Raw genomic sequence first — 18,543 nt, 5'->3', positions numbered from 1 at the left:
ATTTATCAAGAATGTTCTGGTTTTTGGACGGAGATATTTTCTGAACAAAATAGTGCAATAAATTTTCCCACAAATAAACTTTAATTGTCACAAAAATAGACATTTTTGAAGAGAAAATAACCTTGTTTATACTATTGAACAACCATACACAAAATTCGAATTCGAAGGTTTTGAATGAAATACCGATGTTTTTTTTAAGATTATTTTTATGTGCTAAACTTCACATTTAGACATTACGACCTAGAATATTATTTCTAAATTTTGTTCATTCTATTCAAGGAAAACATTTAAAGGGGGCACATACTTCAGGCATTATTTTTCATTTTCGAAGTATTTTGTTTAAAAAATAAATTTTAGCGAAAAGGCGGATGTCTCCTACTTCTTGCTGGATCAGGAGGTCTCCTCTTATTTGGGATAAGCCCCAGAATGATGCCTAGATAGACAGACCACAAACCACGGGTTTTTCGTTCTATTATCTTTAGTAGGGGGCACTCTTCCATTATATGATATTCCCCCTAAGACTCCACATTTTAGACACAGATTTAGCTGATGTTTTTTTAGAGAGTAATTATTACGGGTTATTCATTGAAAATTTAGAGTAGACCTCCTATCTAGAGGCTAACGGACGACCTGTATCACTAGAAACCATAACTTAAAAGTAAATAGTTAACAATATATATTTGCAAAATTGATTTTTATTTTGATTCTAAATTTACAAGATTCATTGTTATTAAATTTATGTCTTATAAAATTTATGTAAGTTTTAATTTAGGATGCGTCTCTGAAAAGATTTAAATCTTATCTTACTAGTAAAACGCTTAGAGTGATTTTTTTTGTGTATTCTCAAGAAGTTATACTGTCTGGCGTTATTTTCCACAAGGTTTGGTAACCTTCTTATTGTGTTGATTTCTGCAGATATCATGCGTTTTAGATTATTTGTGTATTTTACGTAATTTGTATTCTTGAGGTAATTTAATAATGAGACTGTGTTTACAGTAAAACTTGTTTAAATCTTCTGACAGTAAAAGCTAATGAAGACCTGGATGAATTTGCAATTTTTACTGGGTGTAGTTTTCTAATTATTAATGCTTCTAAGATATCTTATGATTGTTAGAAGAGCTGGTACTCCTTATAATTTAAAAGATAAAACTTGCCTAAATAGTGTGTTTTAAAGTTGTTAATTTAAATTATTTAGGTTTTATCATGAATGTAATTTGAGCTGGAAATGCATTGTGATGCGGTTTCACCAAAAGTGATGATGGGTTTGTGTATTCTAAGAAAACTGAAGAATGAGCTTTTACCAAGAATTCTAATGGTCTTGTACCATTTTCTTATTGGCCCTTATTGATCTTATAGCCGTTTGCTGTTAACTAGTTCTTTCATCGGGGAGGCTATTACTTTAGATTTGAAAATAGCACTTTGAGTTCCTTTACTAAGCTAAAAATTGTAAATGTTCAAAAGTTAAGAGAACATCAATTAGCTATTATATTAACCAATCTTTGAATCGGTATTCACCTGAATGCGTTCGGGAAGTATTAAGGTCTAGGTCTTTTTTCATTGTTAAGAAGTAAGGGATCCGTCAGGGATAGTGTCGGGGAAAGTTAAGAGAATACCAATTAGCTATTTTTAATTTTTAATGTTTGAATCGGTATTCACCGGGCTTCTAGGCGTCTACCCCCCTGGCGATTAAACCCTAGAAAATAACCCCCGGAAAATACCCTCCGCGGAAAATACCCCCCCCCGAGGAAAATAACCCCCGGAAAATACTCCCGCGGAAAATACCCCTCCACGGGAAATAACCCCCGGAAAATGCCCCCCGCTGAAAATAAACCCCCACGGAAAATACCCCCCCCCCGGGAAAATACCACCCCCTAATCTACCTAAAATTTAATTTACTATCTAAAATTTATTTAAATTAAATATATATGTAAAATTACCAGATTTACCATTTTACAGGGGCCGAAGCAGGCTTGTAATTTGTAGAATTTGTTCTTCTCATTATATAATTTTGGTATTCTATGCTATTCAGTACGGCCATTCACACGGCTATGACACGGCCTTACACAGGAGTAAGATCAATTGACGTTCACTGGGCGATCAAGAATATTTAATTGCATTTTCTAGGGTAAGCCCAACAGAGCTTAAAACGTCTGTGCTGAAATCAGATAGTAAAAAAAAATGAAGCTACAGTTAACACATAACTATTGTCATCAAAGTAATTTATGCAGAGGAAAAATAGAGCCATTAGTATCCCTTTCTTTTATTCAATTATTTCCTAGAAGAAAGGAAAAGAAATTCTCACCTCTTCTGTCAGATTCTCTTTTTGCGTGATATTTTCCTGAATGATTTCCCAAAACTCTATCAGGTTCCTTTTAGATAATAAAAGTTTCTTCTGCATTTCATTGGCCATATTTAGCTCGTTAGGTTGTTCCAACCACTGAAATACCTAAAAATACAGAATGGTGATCAATTATATTGTTGAGGGGTTGCACACTTACAAACATCGTGCACAAAAGACGACGCAGGCCACATATGGAAGAATTGGTTCACGTGCAGTGTAAATAATGCCACGTCCCAAACTGATACGGCCTGACACAGGTGTATCATATTTGGAAGAACAAGTAACACTTTTATATATAAACTAGGTGGTAAGGAGTGGCAATCCCTCCTTACCAGGGAGGGATATATATCGCTTTCTATCACAGGCAGCGCAATAGCGCTGCCTAAGTAAAGAACGATGTGGGCACAATGTATTATTTATTTTTGGTTCTTGGTCTTAGACCAGGGCACTTCGTATCGAAGGAGTTCTTGTAGAAACTTCGAAGAGGACTCATTCGATTGGAAATTAGAGTGGCTTGTGCTCTTTTTAATAGTCGAAAGTGATTGGAAGGCAACTAACACCCCTTCCACTCCCACCATTTCCCCAAACACAACCAATCAAAATTTTGAGATAGCCATTTTGTTCAGCGTAATTGATTTCCAGATATAAATTATATTTTTGAGGACACTCCCCCACAGCCCACAGGGAAAGGGTTGTAAGTTATGCCCTGGGGCCATATAAGGTTTTTATAGAAACCTTTGTAGTAGAAACTTCAAAAAGGGCTCATTCGATTGGAAATTCAAGGGGCTGGTGCCCTTTTTAACAGTCGAAAGTGATTTGAGGGCAAATAACCCCCTCTTAAGCCCACCTTTTCCCCAAGCACATCCAATCAAAATTTTTAGATAGACATTTTGTTCAACATAGTTAAAAGTTTTAGAAATTAGATCTTGGAGGATGATAACCCTCTCAGAACCCTCGGGGCAAGGGTTGTAAGTTATGCCCTGAGGGCATATACGTTTTTTATAGATAGTGATGTTGTAGAAACTGAAAAAAGGGCTCAATCGATTGGAAATTAGAAGGGCTTTTTAATAGTCGAAAGTGATTGGAGGATAACTATCATCCCTCTCAGTTCTCACACCCACCATTTCCCCAAACACATCTAATCAAAATTTTGAGATAGCTATTTTGTTCGACGTAGTTAAAAAGTCTAAAAATTATGTTTACGAGGATGACCCTCCCCCCACAGCCCTCAGGGCAAGGGTTGTAAGCTATGCCTTGGGGGCATATAAGGTTTTTTTCATAGAAAGCGTAGTCGTAGAAACTCCAAAAAGGAATCAATCGATTGGAAATTGAAACGGCCAGTGCCCATTTTAATAGTCGAAAGTGATTGGGTGGTAAATAATCCCCCTCTCACGCCCACCATTTCCCCAAACACATCCAATCAAAATTTGAGATAGCCATTTTGTTCAACGTAGTTGAAAGGTCAAGAAATTATGTCTTTGAGGATGACACTCCCCCACAGCCCTCAGCTCAAGGGTTGTAAGTTATGCCTTGGGGTATATAAGGTTTTTATAGAAAGCATTTTGTCGTAGAAACTTCAAAAAGGGCTCATTCGGTTAGAAATTGAAAGGACTAGTGCCCTTTTTAATAGTCGGAAGTAATAGTCGGAGGGCAACTAACCCCCCTCTGACGCCCACCGTTTCCCCAGACACATCCAATCAGAATTTTGATAGCAATTTTCTTCAACGTAGTTGAAAGTTCTGGAAATTAGGTCTTTGAGGATGACACCCCCCAAGCCCTCAGGGCAAGGGTTGTAAGTTATGCCCATGGGGCAAATAAGGTTTTTATTGAAAGCAGTGTCGTAGAAACTTCAAAAGGGCTCATTCGATTGGAAATTGAAAGGGCTAGTGCCTTTTTTAATAGTTGAAATTGATTGGAGAGTAACTAACACTCCTGTCACGCCCACCATTTCCCCAAACACATCCAATGAAAATTTTGAGATAGCCATTTTGTTTAACGTAGTTGAAAGTTCCGAAAATTAGGTCTTTGAGGATGACAACCCCCTCACAACCTTCAGAGCAAGGGTTGTAATTTATGACCTGTGGGCACAGTCCCCCCTTGGGGCATATAAGGTTTTTATAGAAAGCGTTATCGTAGAAACTTCAAAAAGGGCTCATTCGATTGGAAATTGAAAGGGCTAGCGCCCATTTTAATAGTCGAAAGTGATTGGAAGGCTTAACATTATTAATGTAAAGATCGATCTTGGGAAAATGTATTATTATTTTTTTCTTTTTTTGTTTAGACCAGGCACTTCGCATCAAACGCGTTCTCTTAGGAATGTCTAAAAGGGTTCATTCGGTTAAAAATAGAAAGGAATAATGCCCTTTTTAATAGTCGAAAGTGATTGGAGGGTAACTAGTCCCCCACCGTTCCATTTGTCATTACGTTTAAAAACTAAATGTTGCCTTAAGATAAAATCAAAATGCAAGTAGTAAGGGTGTACGCACTTTCACAGGTGATTGCGTTAGACAGTGTGGTTTGAATCTCATAATTGAGATTATATAACGCAACCAGACTGGTTTTTGAGGCAACACTCATTTTTTAGGGCCAATCAGAGAGAGCGGAGGTTATTCCATATACGATTAGTTGATTGGTAATTAGATTCGTGTAAAAGGAGTGATTTAATTGCCATTCATATTAGTAAGAGAATTGAATTCAGAGAGAATAGTTTATTTGAGAGGGTATTAGTATAGAAAATGAGTGGAGCATTTACACTATTGGAGATTGATGGTGGAGCCGGCAGCAGCAAAGATATACGAGTACCAAACGTGGCTGTGGAAATAACAGGAGGCTGTAGACTATACCTTGAATGGGATGATATTTATGCTAGATATGAGATATCATTAAACAAATTTGAAATGAAGGAGCAATTATGTTTTGCTGCGAAACTGAATATTGTGCATATAAATAGACTTCAGGCAGCATTAGATGCGCTAGTGAAATACATTGATGAAAACAAATTGAATAAGTGATTAATATTGTTGTAATTATGCTCAATAAAATTGTTTCTAAATCAAAGATATTTTTCTTTCTATAGTAGACTAGCGTATATTTTTTAGAGTAGAAAAATTCTGGTTAGTCTGAAGTTGGTTGTGAGAGTGTTAGGACTCCATTAGGAAATGGATAGATTTGAGAAAAAGCGAATCATGGGGAATCTAGTGTTTATGGAAAAACGTTTGATTCTGGATGATGATGTTCTAGAGCTGTCTATTCAAAGGAAGATATTTTCTCAGGGAATGATTGTCGATATAATGAAAACTGATTTATCCATCATTAGAATATTGCATGAAGCTTTTACGTTGTGGTCCAAATGCATTTACACAATTTATTGATATATTAATCACGACACGGTAAAATGATATTGTGGATATGCTTTTCAACACTAGTTTAGAAATCTAGGCCTTTTCTCATGAGAAAGATGGTGTTCAAGGATGATTTACTCCTCTCTCTCTCTCTCTCTATCCCACTCAATTTGTTGTTGTTGGTAGCTCAGTATCATTGTGGCAGTGAGAGTGTCAACAAATGAAAAAATTTTCCATACATGTCCACTATGCATGTACACACTGGGCAGCTGGTCATCATGTGAGAATTGCACAATGATTGATGAGTGTGATGAAAAGTGTAGATTATGCAACCCGTGTATATTGCTTAGAGGATATGCTGTACAAATTAAAGGTTGTAATTCCTGTCTTGAAGAGGTGTGTGCTCTCATCCTAGAGGGCACCTATGCTCCAACTGCCACTATGATAAATATAATCAGTGGGAGAATACATATCCTGGCGTGACTGGAAAGAATCCTAAGCATGATTTTAGTTTATTGCTACGAGATCGGTATCGTCATGGTTTTAGATTGTTCTGGGAGGAGGAGCCGGGTCAATGATTCAACTGTTGGAACAACAAAAGAATATGGTTTCTACTTCATTGTTGTGAAGACAATGACTACTACGATCATAATCCCACTGATTTTTATTTGGCTGTGACAGAATGTGATTTGCCACTTGAAGACACTGTTTGCGAAATTGCTTCAAATAAGCAAATTGAAACATGTGAATTCTATAAAATGAATGAGAATAGTATCATTGACTATACAAAGAGATATGACAACAGTGAAGTTACACTCTATTGTAAAGAATGCAACCCTGACATTGCAGCACATCAGGATCAGTATGCTGTGAATTCAGATAATCTACCTGCATTAGTTGTTATCGACAAATACCTATACCTAGTAGAAGATGAAATCTAAAGAGTAGAAAAGTCGTTTTTATCATGTATATACATTTTTTTCATTTATTAATAAACAATTTCAAATACATTTTTAGAACATTTTCTTCGTAAGGCACTAAAATAAACATTGAACACACTTGTAAGTATATTTTCCACTAGAAAGTCGCCCAATCGAGGTAAGTCAACGTAGATGTCGAGAAACTGCTTCTAGGTATAGCTACGACATCTGAACATGAAAAAGAGTAGGGCACGAAAGCCACATGTCTTAGTCCTAAAATCCTGTACTCTTCGTTGATTTTTAATAATAGTTTTCCCACTGCTTCCAATAAAGTTGATGCTATGTGGACTGTAGAATTTATATGACAAGCCAAGACGATCAAACAAATTAATATTAGTTTCTGTTTGAAAGATGCATAGCTAATGACCAGTCGTTAAAATTAATAAACTAATATAAAAAATGAGTAGTGTGTGCTTAACAAACGGAATGTATTCAATTAATTGCAATGGTATGCAATAAGACTTGTATTGAGACATGAATAGATCCATATTAAATACGTTGATTATTGGGTTTGTGTTCATGGTGCTAGGTCTAGTAGAACACTGCCGTTGGTTGTGATTTCCCAATAGGTTTCAAATTGACTCAAGGATATTAGCGTGATACTCTCAGTCAAAGCATTGGCAAAGGTGTACTCTAAACGTACATTCCCTGTTCGCACTATGCTCATATCCTGAGTGCCAGACGAATCCGAAACAATTACACCACGGTTTTTTGAAAAGATTTAAACGGTTATACCATTTTCAAATCGTTGATAGACATGATCTAGGGATTGCTTGGTCAACTCGTACAGAGTTCAATAGGATTTTTTGTCAAAAGATAGAGTGTACAGTGGAATACCATTCACTTTGCACAAAAGGCTAGATAGACCGAAAAAATTAAAATCATGGGGGGATTCAGTCCAGGATCCAACGGCACTGTCAATCTTCACAAAAGCCAAAGCCAATTTTGATGGGATTTCTCCATTGATAAATGATGAATCGGTATAGCTACGAGACCCGGTGGCAATGTGACGTTGATTGGTGATCGTATGGGGGACAAGAAGTTTAATGTTGTTGCCATTGGCTCTTAGCTTTTCTACTGCCAATGCAACAGAGCTCATAATCTGTTGTTTTCGGACGTGGAGAATTTCCGATGTGATAATGACATTTTCATAGGGTGCTGCAGGAAGTGTTTTTCTCAAAATAAAATTCGATTGGGCCAGTTGCAACTTTATGTCAATCTTGACATTGGGGGTAACCATTGGGATATATTGAATATCTCATGATTTAATTTTACAACTAAATGATACTCCTGGCTCACTGCAGTAATCAACTCTCCGTCAGTATCAACACCTGATCGATATTTATAGCCCAATGATTGTCCTCTCAACTCCTTGTATGCCTTTGGTGCCATCATCATGAATTGTATGTAGCTTGCATACTTGGATAAATTATTGCTAGTGCTCACCAATGTTCCATTAATAAATACATTAATTTGTTGGAACAGATGTTGTAGAATACAGTTGTCGTAGGAGAGACCATCAGCAACAGTTGGAGTTTTTTTTTCTGAATTTTCTTTCACCGCAATGTTTAAATCAATAAATATTGATGACAAATCAATGAAATAGTCTTCATTGGAAAATATTTGAAAGTGTATATTTTCCGAGAGGGGTTGCTGGGGATGAAATTGTTCATAGTAGCCATACTTGACACTGACATCAACATTTTCGGCATTGAACAGATTCAATGAGGAACTGATTGATGGATGTGATTCCTTATGGGGGAAATAAGTCATCTTAAGAGAAGATATCCTTCTTTGATCTAACAATCTTTTTCTTTTTCTTCTCCTTATTGGTCTTCCTCGTTTTATTCCTCAAAGTCCTTGTTGATGTCCTTCGCTTCCCGCCTGGGTAGAGACTGATGAGTGAATAACGCGCACGCATCCTTTTCAATCCCTTCCCATTTTGATGAGATATTAATTCCTCACCAACGGCTCTTGCTGAAGATCTAATATTTTCCTTAACACTCTCATTGAAATTCTTACCCGACCCCCAGTCCTGTAGAGTTGAGGCAGCGAAATTTTATGCCGCAGGTAAAAGATGTTGTCTGGTAAGGGGTAGTGAAGAGCGAAATAGCCTAGAAAACCAGCAACCAAGAACATGGCCAAGCATTATAGTGTGCCCCTTCTAATATTCCAAACCACGACCTATTTGACGTGGACTCAGAGCACCAACATAGCAGTCGATATCGGGACAGACAAATGAAATTCTTCTATTGTTCATATTAGGTGATGGTGCTGGTGTCGCCGACAATTGGTCGAAAATGACATGTAATCACTGCTAAGCCTTTTGTTATTGCTTGAGGATCACCCAAATCACTTCTTAGTGTTAACTGACAGAGTTCCAAATACGAAGTGTTAACAGGAACATACTGAAGATGCGTTATATTATAGTGATGAACAAGTTCATGAGTTGTTTTTCGTTCAAGAACACGTAGGAGCGGGACATTTGAATTACCAACTCTCGATGTTTCCACAAAGGATGCATAGAGAAATATGCAAGAGTCCGAGGTAGAACCAGTGGATAATCAGCAAAAATAACTTTATCCATCCCGTAAACGGTGCCAGCGTTTTTCCCATTGATCATATTCTGTTTAAAGCCAAGAATGTCTCTCAGATTATCATTGAGAATAATTATTTCAGTATCAACAGGTGAGGTAATGTAAATCCTATCATGTTCCATTGAATAATTAAAATGGAATGTACCATTCCTACGATATCATCATATTCTCATATCTCTCATATCATCATATTCATTTTATTTCAATTTAACATGTGGATATTCACTAGATTTAAGTGCTTCAACCCATTCATACTCGACAAAGAGCTACCAATCAAATGGTATAACTTTTATATTGTACACACGATCCTTTCTCAGGATGTCATTGGTATTTCTGAGAATACAGTCGACAAGAGTAACTTTATACTTTCGTCATCAAATTTAATGGCGGGGGAGAGTTTCGTCCAAAAATCACTTGTTTAATCCAGTCGTTGTAGAGAGGATTGGAAACGTTGGACATAAATGTTACATAGAAATCATTGGGCATTGTCAATATCTTCAACACGGATCCAAGAATAGAAATCAGAGTTGTATCCTATCCACCAAACAAGTAACTGTGTCTCACCCCTGTGAGTAAGACTGTTTAATCTCTCTTCAATTTTACAGATGTCACTAATTTGGACTGACTTTTGCAGTTCTTAGACAAAAAAGCTACCGAGAATCTTTTTATCTTTGGCATAGTACCAATGATAAACTACGGGTTTAGTGTCTAAGATGTTTTCCACTTTAAACAGCTCGAAGGACCACAAGTAATTACCCTTTTCAAAAACATTAGTTGTTCTATTAATTCGAACAGTATCACCAACATTGAATTTTTTTTATTGACAATCGTTTCATTGGAATATTGTTTAAGAAAGGTTTCAATTGTATCATGATCAGAATGATGAACTTCCGTTGGGGTGGAGTTGGACAATGATCGATGAGGTCGTTGATTATAAATCAACATGATTTTATCTAAATCATGAATAAAATCAGATGTATTTTTCAATGTGCAATATCTTGAAATTAAAAGTCGAATAGTTCTTATCAATCGTTCGGCCAATGCAGCCTTTATAGGACTATGAATAGGATAGAGCATTGTATTGTATTTCACTAGTACTTTTGCAACATGGGGATTAACACATTCACTACTGCAATCCGTTTGAATTTTTTTATACGAATCCTGTTCGAGAATACTTTCTATAGCTTGAGCAACTTCAACACCTCTCTTTAACCGCAATGGAATCGCATATGCATAACGACTATAAACACTGATTGCAAGTAGAATGTACTTGTACGGTGTATTGTGACGTCGTTGAATCTCATCTAGAGTTAGGAGATCTCCTTGCATTCTATGCAATGGGAAAACTGCTTTAGTTTTTCGATAATGATTACCACGAAGTCTATGACTTCTATGCAGAGTGTAACTTGATTCATTTTGTAGATAGTCTTGTACACTTTTAGTGTGAACACCAGTGACTTTGGAAAGAGTGGCGGGGGAACTTAAACTCCCCGCTTCACCAATTTTTTCATAAGCACCTTTCAGAACTTCAACCATTTTGAACGTAAAAACGTAGTGTTACGTTCACTACCCGTTTGTATGCCATTGGTTGACGATGGGGGTGATAGTGATATTGACTTGATACGTTTTCGGTTTTGTCTAACTATTAATGGTGTGCTCCTCACCACCATTGTCAAGTTTCCACTAGGTGTGCCAGTATTTTCCAAGGTTGATTTAAAATCTTCTTCCTCTTCATTTTCATATTTTAATGGTGTTGATGATGACGAGGGTGCATGTTCATTTAATTTTTTTTAGAATTTGTCGATTGCTAATAAGGCTTTTGGGGAAGTTTAATGTATTTAGAAAGTTGTATAGATTAGTGTCATATGATAATAGTCCTTTACGATTTGTAACCATATCATAGATTAAATCAAGTAGATTATACCTCTTACCCTGAATTATAATCCCCTTCACATTACCATCAACATGAATATGATCTTGACCACTTTCCTTGAGATATGTTGTAAGTTATGTCAGTTTTTCATGATATTAGTGGGGTCTTATATTTCCTATTTTCAAAACAAATGAATACAATTACTACTTCTTTAATTGTGTTCCAGCAGCAGCAGCAGCAGTAGCAGCATAATCATGAGGAGATGATTCTTTTTTGTGATCAATACCACTGACCTTCGCATGATAGGGTTTATGTTTGTCCACTCGGCGAAGTGCATCTTGAAGTAAAAGCGGTTTTTTATCATCCTCAATATTCTCGTTGTCAAGGAATTTACTTATATTGTTCTCAAAGTGTTCCACGGGTGAGAGAGCGAGTTCTATTTGAGTCAATTTTTAGGGTTTTGCCATTTTCTCTAGAGAAAGCTGTTTACAAGTCCTGCAATTATAGGAAGTAAAAGTGTGAAAAAGCTACCGCCCGCCTGAAGAAGTCGTTTCTTTTTCAAATTCTTTCGTTTCTTTTTAGAGGCCCATGTACGTACAATGGAACGATGTTGCTTTGCCTGTTGTTTAACTACTTCTGGCAGTTGAACATTGCCCTTGGTCAAATTTAAACAAAGTTCAGATATTAGATTAATGAAATCATTGTCAATACCATGTTTAAGTATGGCTTTCCTAAGCGAGGCTTTTGAAGTGCTTAGAACTGAAAATAAATGTCTATTTTCATGTAGTTTCTTCAGTGTCATGATAGCAACTAATAGCCTTTTTTTACTGTTCACGGGGAGATATACTGTAATTTCATTGTCAAAAATATCTGTGACTACACGCAGATCCTCGGGTGTATTTTGATTAAGATCCAATAGGATATAGCCGTAAGGTTTATTAGTTGCCTGATTGTATGCTGAGAGCAGAAATTTAGGGGCACCGGGGTTTGTTTGTTTATTGAGAGTTATTTGCGAGGTAGAATAGCGAACAACTCTGTAGATGATATAGTAGGTGCCGTTCAATGCAAGTATTCACATACATTTGCTCTGATGAAAGAGATTGTGTAGAACTAGAGTGACGGAAATCTGTTTATGATGAGAGCGAACTGTGAAGAGTTGTAGCATTTCCTGGGACCATTGTTCAATAGATTCAGCCAGATCGTCAGCAATCAGCATGGAGTTTGGCTCAATAATGTTGAAAACATCAAGTCTCTCTATGAATTGCACCTGCACCAAACTCGCTATATCAATGGCTTTTATTTTATCGTATGACTCCTGCCAAATACTGTAACAATAGTAGATTTTTTTCGGCTTTTCCACGAACATTTTATCGCAATTTTTAATTATTTTTGTTAAGAGTGTTGTTTTGCCTGACATTGACGGCCCACACAGAAACGATCTTAATGGTGTTTTAAATTGATACATGTTCCTTTCAACAGTTCACCTAGACAACTAACTGTAGACTACAGATGCCTAATGACTAAATAATTTCCCTATTACTAGTCCGTTCAAGAATAATAAGGAAAAAATCAATAAGGAATCATATTTTCTTTTATTATACGCATAAAAGTAATAGCACTTTATAAACACTACATTGAACATGAAAAAAATTAAACATGAAAAATTACATTTGTTTCTTTTAATTTTTTAATAATAAAAAACATTTATTTTAAATAAGCACTAGAAAAAAAAACACTTTAATAAATACACTTTTTTTTATTTATTTATAAAAAGAACATACAACATTTATTAGAATATGAACACTTAAAATAATAATATCACAATTTTATTTACAACATTTTAAATTTGAAATGGGCCCCCCCGGTGGCGGCAGCTGCGGCGGCCGAGGGCGGCCGTTGCGGCGGCCGGAAAGCGCCGCGGGCCGGGAAGCGCCACGGGGCCCGCTGCGGCAGGCCGGGGCGGGCATTAAATAGTGGAATTTTTGAGGAAATTGCTCTGCCTTGCACATACGTTGAAAATTGTTTGCGATAAAAAAGAATTTAAAAACACCCATCACCCAAAAAAACCCTCCCACTCAATTTGTACTTTTTTAAATCCGATTTTATCCGTATTTTTGAACACAATGTCCAGAAGAGTGAGTACGTCACTGGCCAAGTATAGTTTACAATAATCCCACCCATTTTTACATCCGCCCTTTGCCCAAACCTTCTTAGCATATTCGTAGTCGCTAGTGGTGCACTCACTCTCAGTAAGAGATTTGTAAAAAGCTTCAATGGGCGATAATGACACCTCATCTAGCCTCGAGACAGAGTTGTAATAATCACATGCATATATGCCCTTACACGTTAATAAATCATACATTTCATCATCGGGGAAGCGCTGTTTAAGGAGGGGGAAGCTATCGAAATTGTCCCTTTTGTGTGCCTGAATCAATTGACTTAAGGATTTGGAGAAGAAGCTGAAAGAGTCTAAAAATGGATTTTTTTTTTCTGGCACGTTTTACCCTTGTCAACTGTTTTCCACATGAATTCTAGCAGCAGTAGCTTCTCCGATGATTTGGGTATGATATTATATGAAAAAGAACCATCCATCCGTGCGTCATCTACAACTCCACCCTTGGCAATGCGGGACAACGCCGGTAGAACAAACTTTAAGTCGTAATCGGAATTGTGTATAAAACAGGTACGAAATATTGCTGTCTAACGTTTAAATTGCACGACTGATGTGCTACCCCTCTAAAGTTACCCCCCCCCCCGATTTAATTTTCTGCCACAAATGATCGTGGTCGATCACCTTCCTCCTCCCTCCATTCCCTACACCATCATCAAATTCCCCCTTGCAAACCCAAGATATTTTACGATTTTTAATGGCCAATCTGTCATCTAGTGATATGAGCATAGGATAGTTTGTGTAACGAAGGCGCGAAATTGCACCGTTAGCTATTTTGATTAGACTGACCAATGCTGAGCGCAGGCAGTCTTCACCGTCACCCAACATCTCAACTACATCCAGTACTTGCATGGTATTATTGGAATCCCGTTGCGCGTGAGCGTAAAAGACCCCTATGGCCTCATTTATTTTAACACGATTTGGATTTGACGAATCTTATACGTCTGTGAGTTGAGCCTTGCAGTCTAAAGCGATCTTATTGACTTGTGGGAGCGTGTTTTGGAAATTCTTAAAACGTAAAATTACTCTATCTCCGCTTACCGTCTCCACAGCCTGGTATCCATGACGTTTACAGTTTTTTATTTGATGCTTTAACTTTAAATCAGAGCAAAATCTTGAGAGGCATATTGGACAGTAATAACAAACACCATTCCCCTTTTTACCCTCACTTAGAACCCTACTAATATCGGTAATTGGATTAAAATGTCCAATTGAATCAGGCTCTGTGGGTGGCGTGTATAGAAGCCACACCCAATGCACCACTGATTCAATTGAAGGAACCCTCACTGGAAATAATACACCCTTCCTATCGGAATGGTGGCCCTCCTAAAATTCTGTTTCATACTGCAAAACCGTGACAACAATCTTTAAATGTGCATTAGCCCGGTCAAAATGTCTATTCCTTTTAATTTCACGGGAAATCGACCATTTAAACAATTAAAATCTACTATGGGGAACTTTGAGCTCTCCCTACTATTAACTGCCATTTCATCCAACTTTTTCGTAGATGCATTATCGCGCAGAGGTCTGTATGTGGCAATTAAAAATGCATATTTGAAACACAGTAGCCTCATATCGAAAAAGATTCGTTGTATCCCCCTACAACCCTTTAATCTGAATGATATTTTAATTCAATATACCCCGCTCCCCCTCTTAAAATAAAATCCTTTTTAAATCAACAAATATTAACGTTTAAACTCTCAATAAATAAAACCACCGACCCGCTACCCCCCTCGTTATTATTTTAAGGTTTACTTTGAATGCTATTAACCAAATCTAGAAAAACCTCCTCATAATTTGATAAATGCGGGCGAATTGCCAACATTTCTGTGTGCAAGTATTTCGAACACAGCTTGCTCGCATTTTCATTAACAAAATATTTTAGTGCTATTGATGCTTTTAAACTGACCCCCACCCCCACACTTCCATCTGTTGTTCAAGAATGGCTCGAATCTTGTTAACATATAAATGGGTAATGTCCAGGGGATCTGCTATTATATCTCCTGACATCAAAGAGTTAAAGAGATCACAGAGTTTGGCGCTGTAGGCTTTTGTTTGGTGCAAGACAGAGTTGGAAAGAAAAAAATCTTGAAGTGGGGGTATTTGTAATGTTGTTATGTCATTATTGCTACTAGCGCTATCATTAACCAGAATGGTGGGGGGTTACATAGAATTGTCAATAGCACCACCCCCAGTATGTTCAGTTGTATTGGTTGGACGTGGCATGAAATCCTCTAGGCTAGTTAGTATATCTTCCAGGGTGTTTGGGGATAGCCGGTCAAGCCAGCCTGTATTGTCCTGTGACGGAATTTCTTTATGATAACCCGGTACAGATGCACTTGTACTACTAACATTACCTAAATGTTCTCTTATAAATCTATCTGTCCATTCCGGGTCCTCCACCATGTCAATGTCACAAGTTAGATCGTCTAGGCGGGCCATGTCCCCAAAACTATCATTTAGAAAACCCCTATGCCAGTCCATATTATCAAGAACTAGTTTAGGCTCATCTGTAAACTCCATTGGTGGGGCGAGAATTGGTTCACGTCCACCAAAAATGAATGCTTCATGACCTGATGAAGATGGAGCTGCTAATTCATTAGTCTATAGAAAAAAGGGTTTATTTTCTATGGGAAATAACCATTATTTTATAAAGTTAAAAAACTATGTTCATTTTTCACCCCCCCCCCCCTCAAAACTCAATTTCCCCCTCCTAGCATTATTTTAACTTATTACATGCCTCCGCCCCTCGGAAAGTTCAGAAAGAAGCAATGGTCTATTTCTCCTGAAGCATTTCTAGTCGTATGTTTACCGGGATATTAAATAAGTAGCATTTTTTACACCTCCCTCAAAACTTAATTTCCCCCTCCTAGCATTATTTTAACTAAATACTTGCCTCCACCCCCAGAAAGTTCAGAAAGAAGCAATAGTCTATTTCTCCTGAAGCATTTCTAGTCAGATGTTTACCGGGATATTCAATAAGTAGCATTTTTTACACCTCCCTCAAAACTTAATTTCCCCCTCCTAGCATTATTTTAACTAAATACTTGCCCCCACACTACACATAAAGTAGACAAAATCGAACTTGGTTAATTTTTTAATTAAACTGAAAAAAAAATTGAACACCTAAAAAGCCCCCCCCCCCGAGAATTATTAGCTAGTTTGGGGTGGCATAGAAAATGAAATGTTTTGACTAATAGCAAAAGAGCGGTTTCTTTGACAAGCAAAAAAAATTACACTATATTTAGGTATCTCTGAGGGGAGCAGAGAAATTTAAAACAATGGTCGGGGTGGGGGGATTAATATTATAGCGAAAATAATATTTTAATATCTCTAACACACACTTTTACAGTGTTGAAAAAATGGCAAAAAGAAAAGGCTAAAAAAAAAGTTGGAAAGAAATACGTAGATATTTCTATAAGCAGGTAGAAGGTAGAGGTAAACATGCTTACATTTCCAAATTCAGACTGCACTTGTGTGCCTGAAGGCCCTGGAAAAGCATGAAGGGGGCAATCTCACGATCTTGAGTAGACGGGGCTGAGGCATTATGAGAAGCCATCCACTCTTTTTTCAATTCTCTGCCAGGTTGCATAGAGGTTTGCGCAGGTAGGGCAGAGCTGGCACTGGCGTGAGAGGCTCCGGGCATTAAAAGTTGAGTGGTCAATGGGTGGCCCAGAGCTTGTGTAAAGGAACCAGCATATCTTATGATGGAAGGCCTTGCAGCTTGCATCGGTGTGGCATCGTTCCCTCTTGCTCTCTTTTCAGGGGGAGAGTATTTGTCGGAATCCTCCTTAAAAAAGAAGAAAAATTTAGTATGAAATAATGATCCCTGTTTTACAGAAGAAAAATTAGTACACCCGCCCCATAACCAGAATTCTGTCTAGACAGTATTTATCACAAAGAAGCCTCTCCCTACTTTTAAGAAAAACAAAAAGTAAAAATTTGCAAAAAATGTAATAGGGTTAGAAATCAATCGTTTGATTGCACGAATTGTGAAAAAAAAAATCTTGATCAACACTAATCTCTAGTCTTAGGATAAAAAGCAGTTTTTCTATTTTTGACAATTTAGAAATTTTTTTTAAATGTTCCAGTCTGTAGGCATTAAATAATATAAAAAAGATTGTTAACACACAGCTTACAGGCCTAAAATTTACGATCATAGGTAAAAATGCTATTAAATTTACGCATAATAAAGCTATGTATCTTTTTCTTAAACCCCCTCCCCCTTACTTTTCATGCGAAGAAACAGTTTGTTTTCACCTTACAACGAAGGTGTTAGAATTGATACATTGCCCCTTCCCCGCCTTTTATTTTTATGAAAGCATCTTATTCATCTATGAAATCCATGAATTCGAAAATAAGAGCATTTAAAATGCCCCATCCCTTCCTTTTCATGAAGGTAAAACTTTGAAGATTTAACTGAAACATTATTTGCTTTCATCAAATACATTTGAAAAATAGAATATCTCGTTTAATTTCACAATAATTCATCCCCTTTTTCAAACCGTCTTGAATTATGCAAAGGCATGTGGCATTAATCATTTCCGATAACACGCGTGTGAGGTTTGTTTTATGAAAATCGCCCTCTTGTAAGAAGATTAAACACACATGGTTTTATCTAGACTGCAAAGAAAGCAAATTTTCAATGCATAATTGAGAAAATGACATTTTTGAGCGAGAGAATTATTTCTAATGAATGAATTGAACTCGTAAACAGAGGGGGGATGGAAGATGGGGTTTACGTAATGGAAAAAGAGTGTATTTTACACTTTCTATCGAGTATAAACATCATATAGTAGAGTTTGTATTGCGGGGGGAGGGGTATGCCCCTGAATTTGAATTTACTGGAGGGGTGACTATGTAAAATGATTTTATTTGGAAACCAATTAAGAAAATTTACTAAACTGAACTCACATTATAAATCGATGTAGCCAAAGCTTTCTAGTCAGTAATATCAAATGTGTTATCCATGGTGTGTTAGAACTTTATGAAAGTTTAATCGTAACGCATGCCCGTTACATACAAAATCTCAAGGGCGAATGAAAATCACTCCTTTTATTCGAATCCAATTAGCAATCAAGTTATCGTATATAGAGTAACATCCACTCTCTCTGATTGGCCCTAAAAATGGGTGTTATCTCAAAAACCAGTCTGCTTGCGTTATATAGTCTCAATTATACTCTCAAAACGTGTTTGATCACTTTATAGGTAAAGGTTTGCTCGCTTTTTGCAATGTGCACG

The 18,543-nt window shown here is 37.0% G+C and overlaps 1 protein-coding gene across 2 annotated transcripts in view; it reads right to left on the bottom strand.

Moving 5' to 3' along the window:
* The window catches only part of LOC148951519 (potassium channel, subfamily K, member 16-like), a 164,785-nt gene that overhangs the window by 83,925 nt on the left and 62,317 nt on the right, over nt 1–18,543 (bottom strand). For both annotated transcript variants that reach the window (XM_089090305.1, XM_089090306.1), the window contains exon 2: nt 2,303–2,446. In XM_089090305.1, coding sequence (XP_088946431.1) covers nt 2,303–2,446 — 144 coding nt within the window. The remainder of the gene's footprint in view (nt 1–2,302; nt 2,447–18,543) is intronic.

Source organism: Artemia sp. Qi Xiang Cuo, chromosome 6 (assembly GCF_049724085.1).
Source record: "Artemia sp. Qi Xiang Cuo chromosome 6, ASM4972408v1, whole genome shotgun sequence".
Lineage (NCBI taxonomy): Eukaryota > Metazoa > Arthropoda > Branchiopoda > Anostraca > Artemiidae > Artemia > Artemia sp. Qi Xiang Cuo.
Note: the sequence above shows the minus strand (reverse complement) of the source record. Positions and strands in the feature narration are given on the sequence as shown.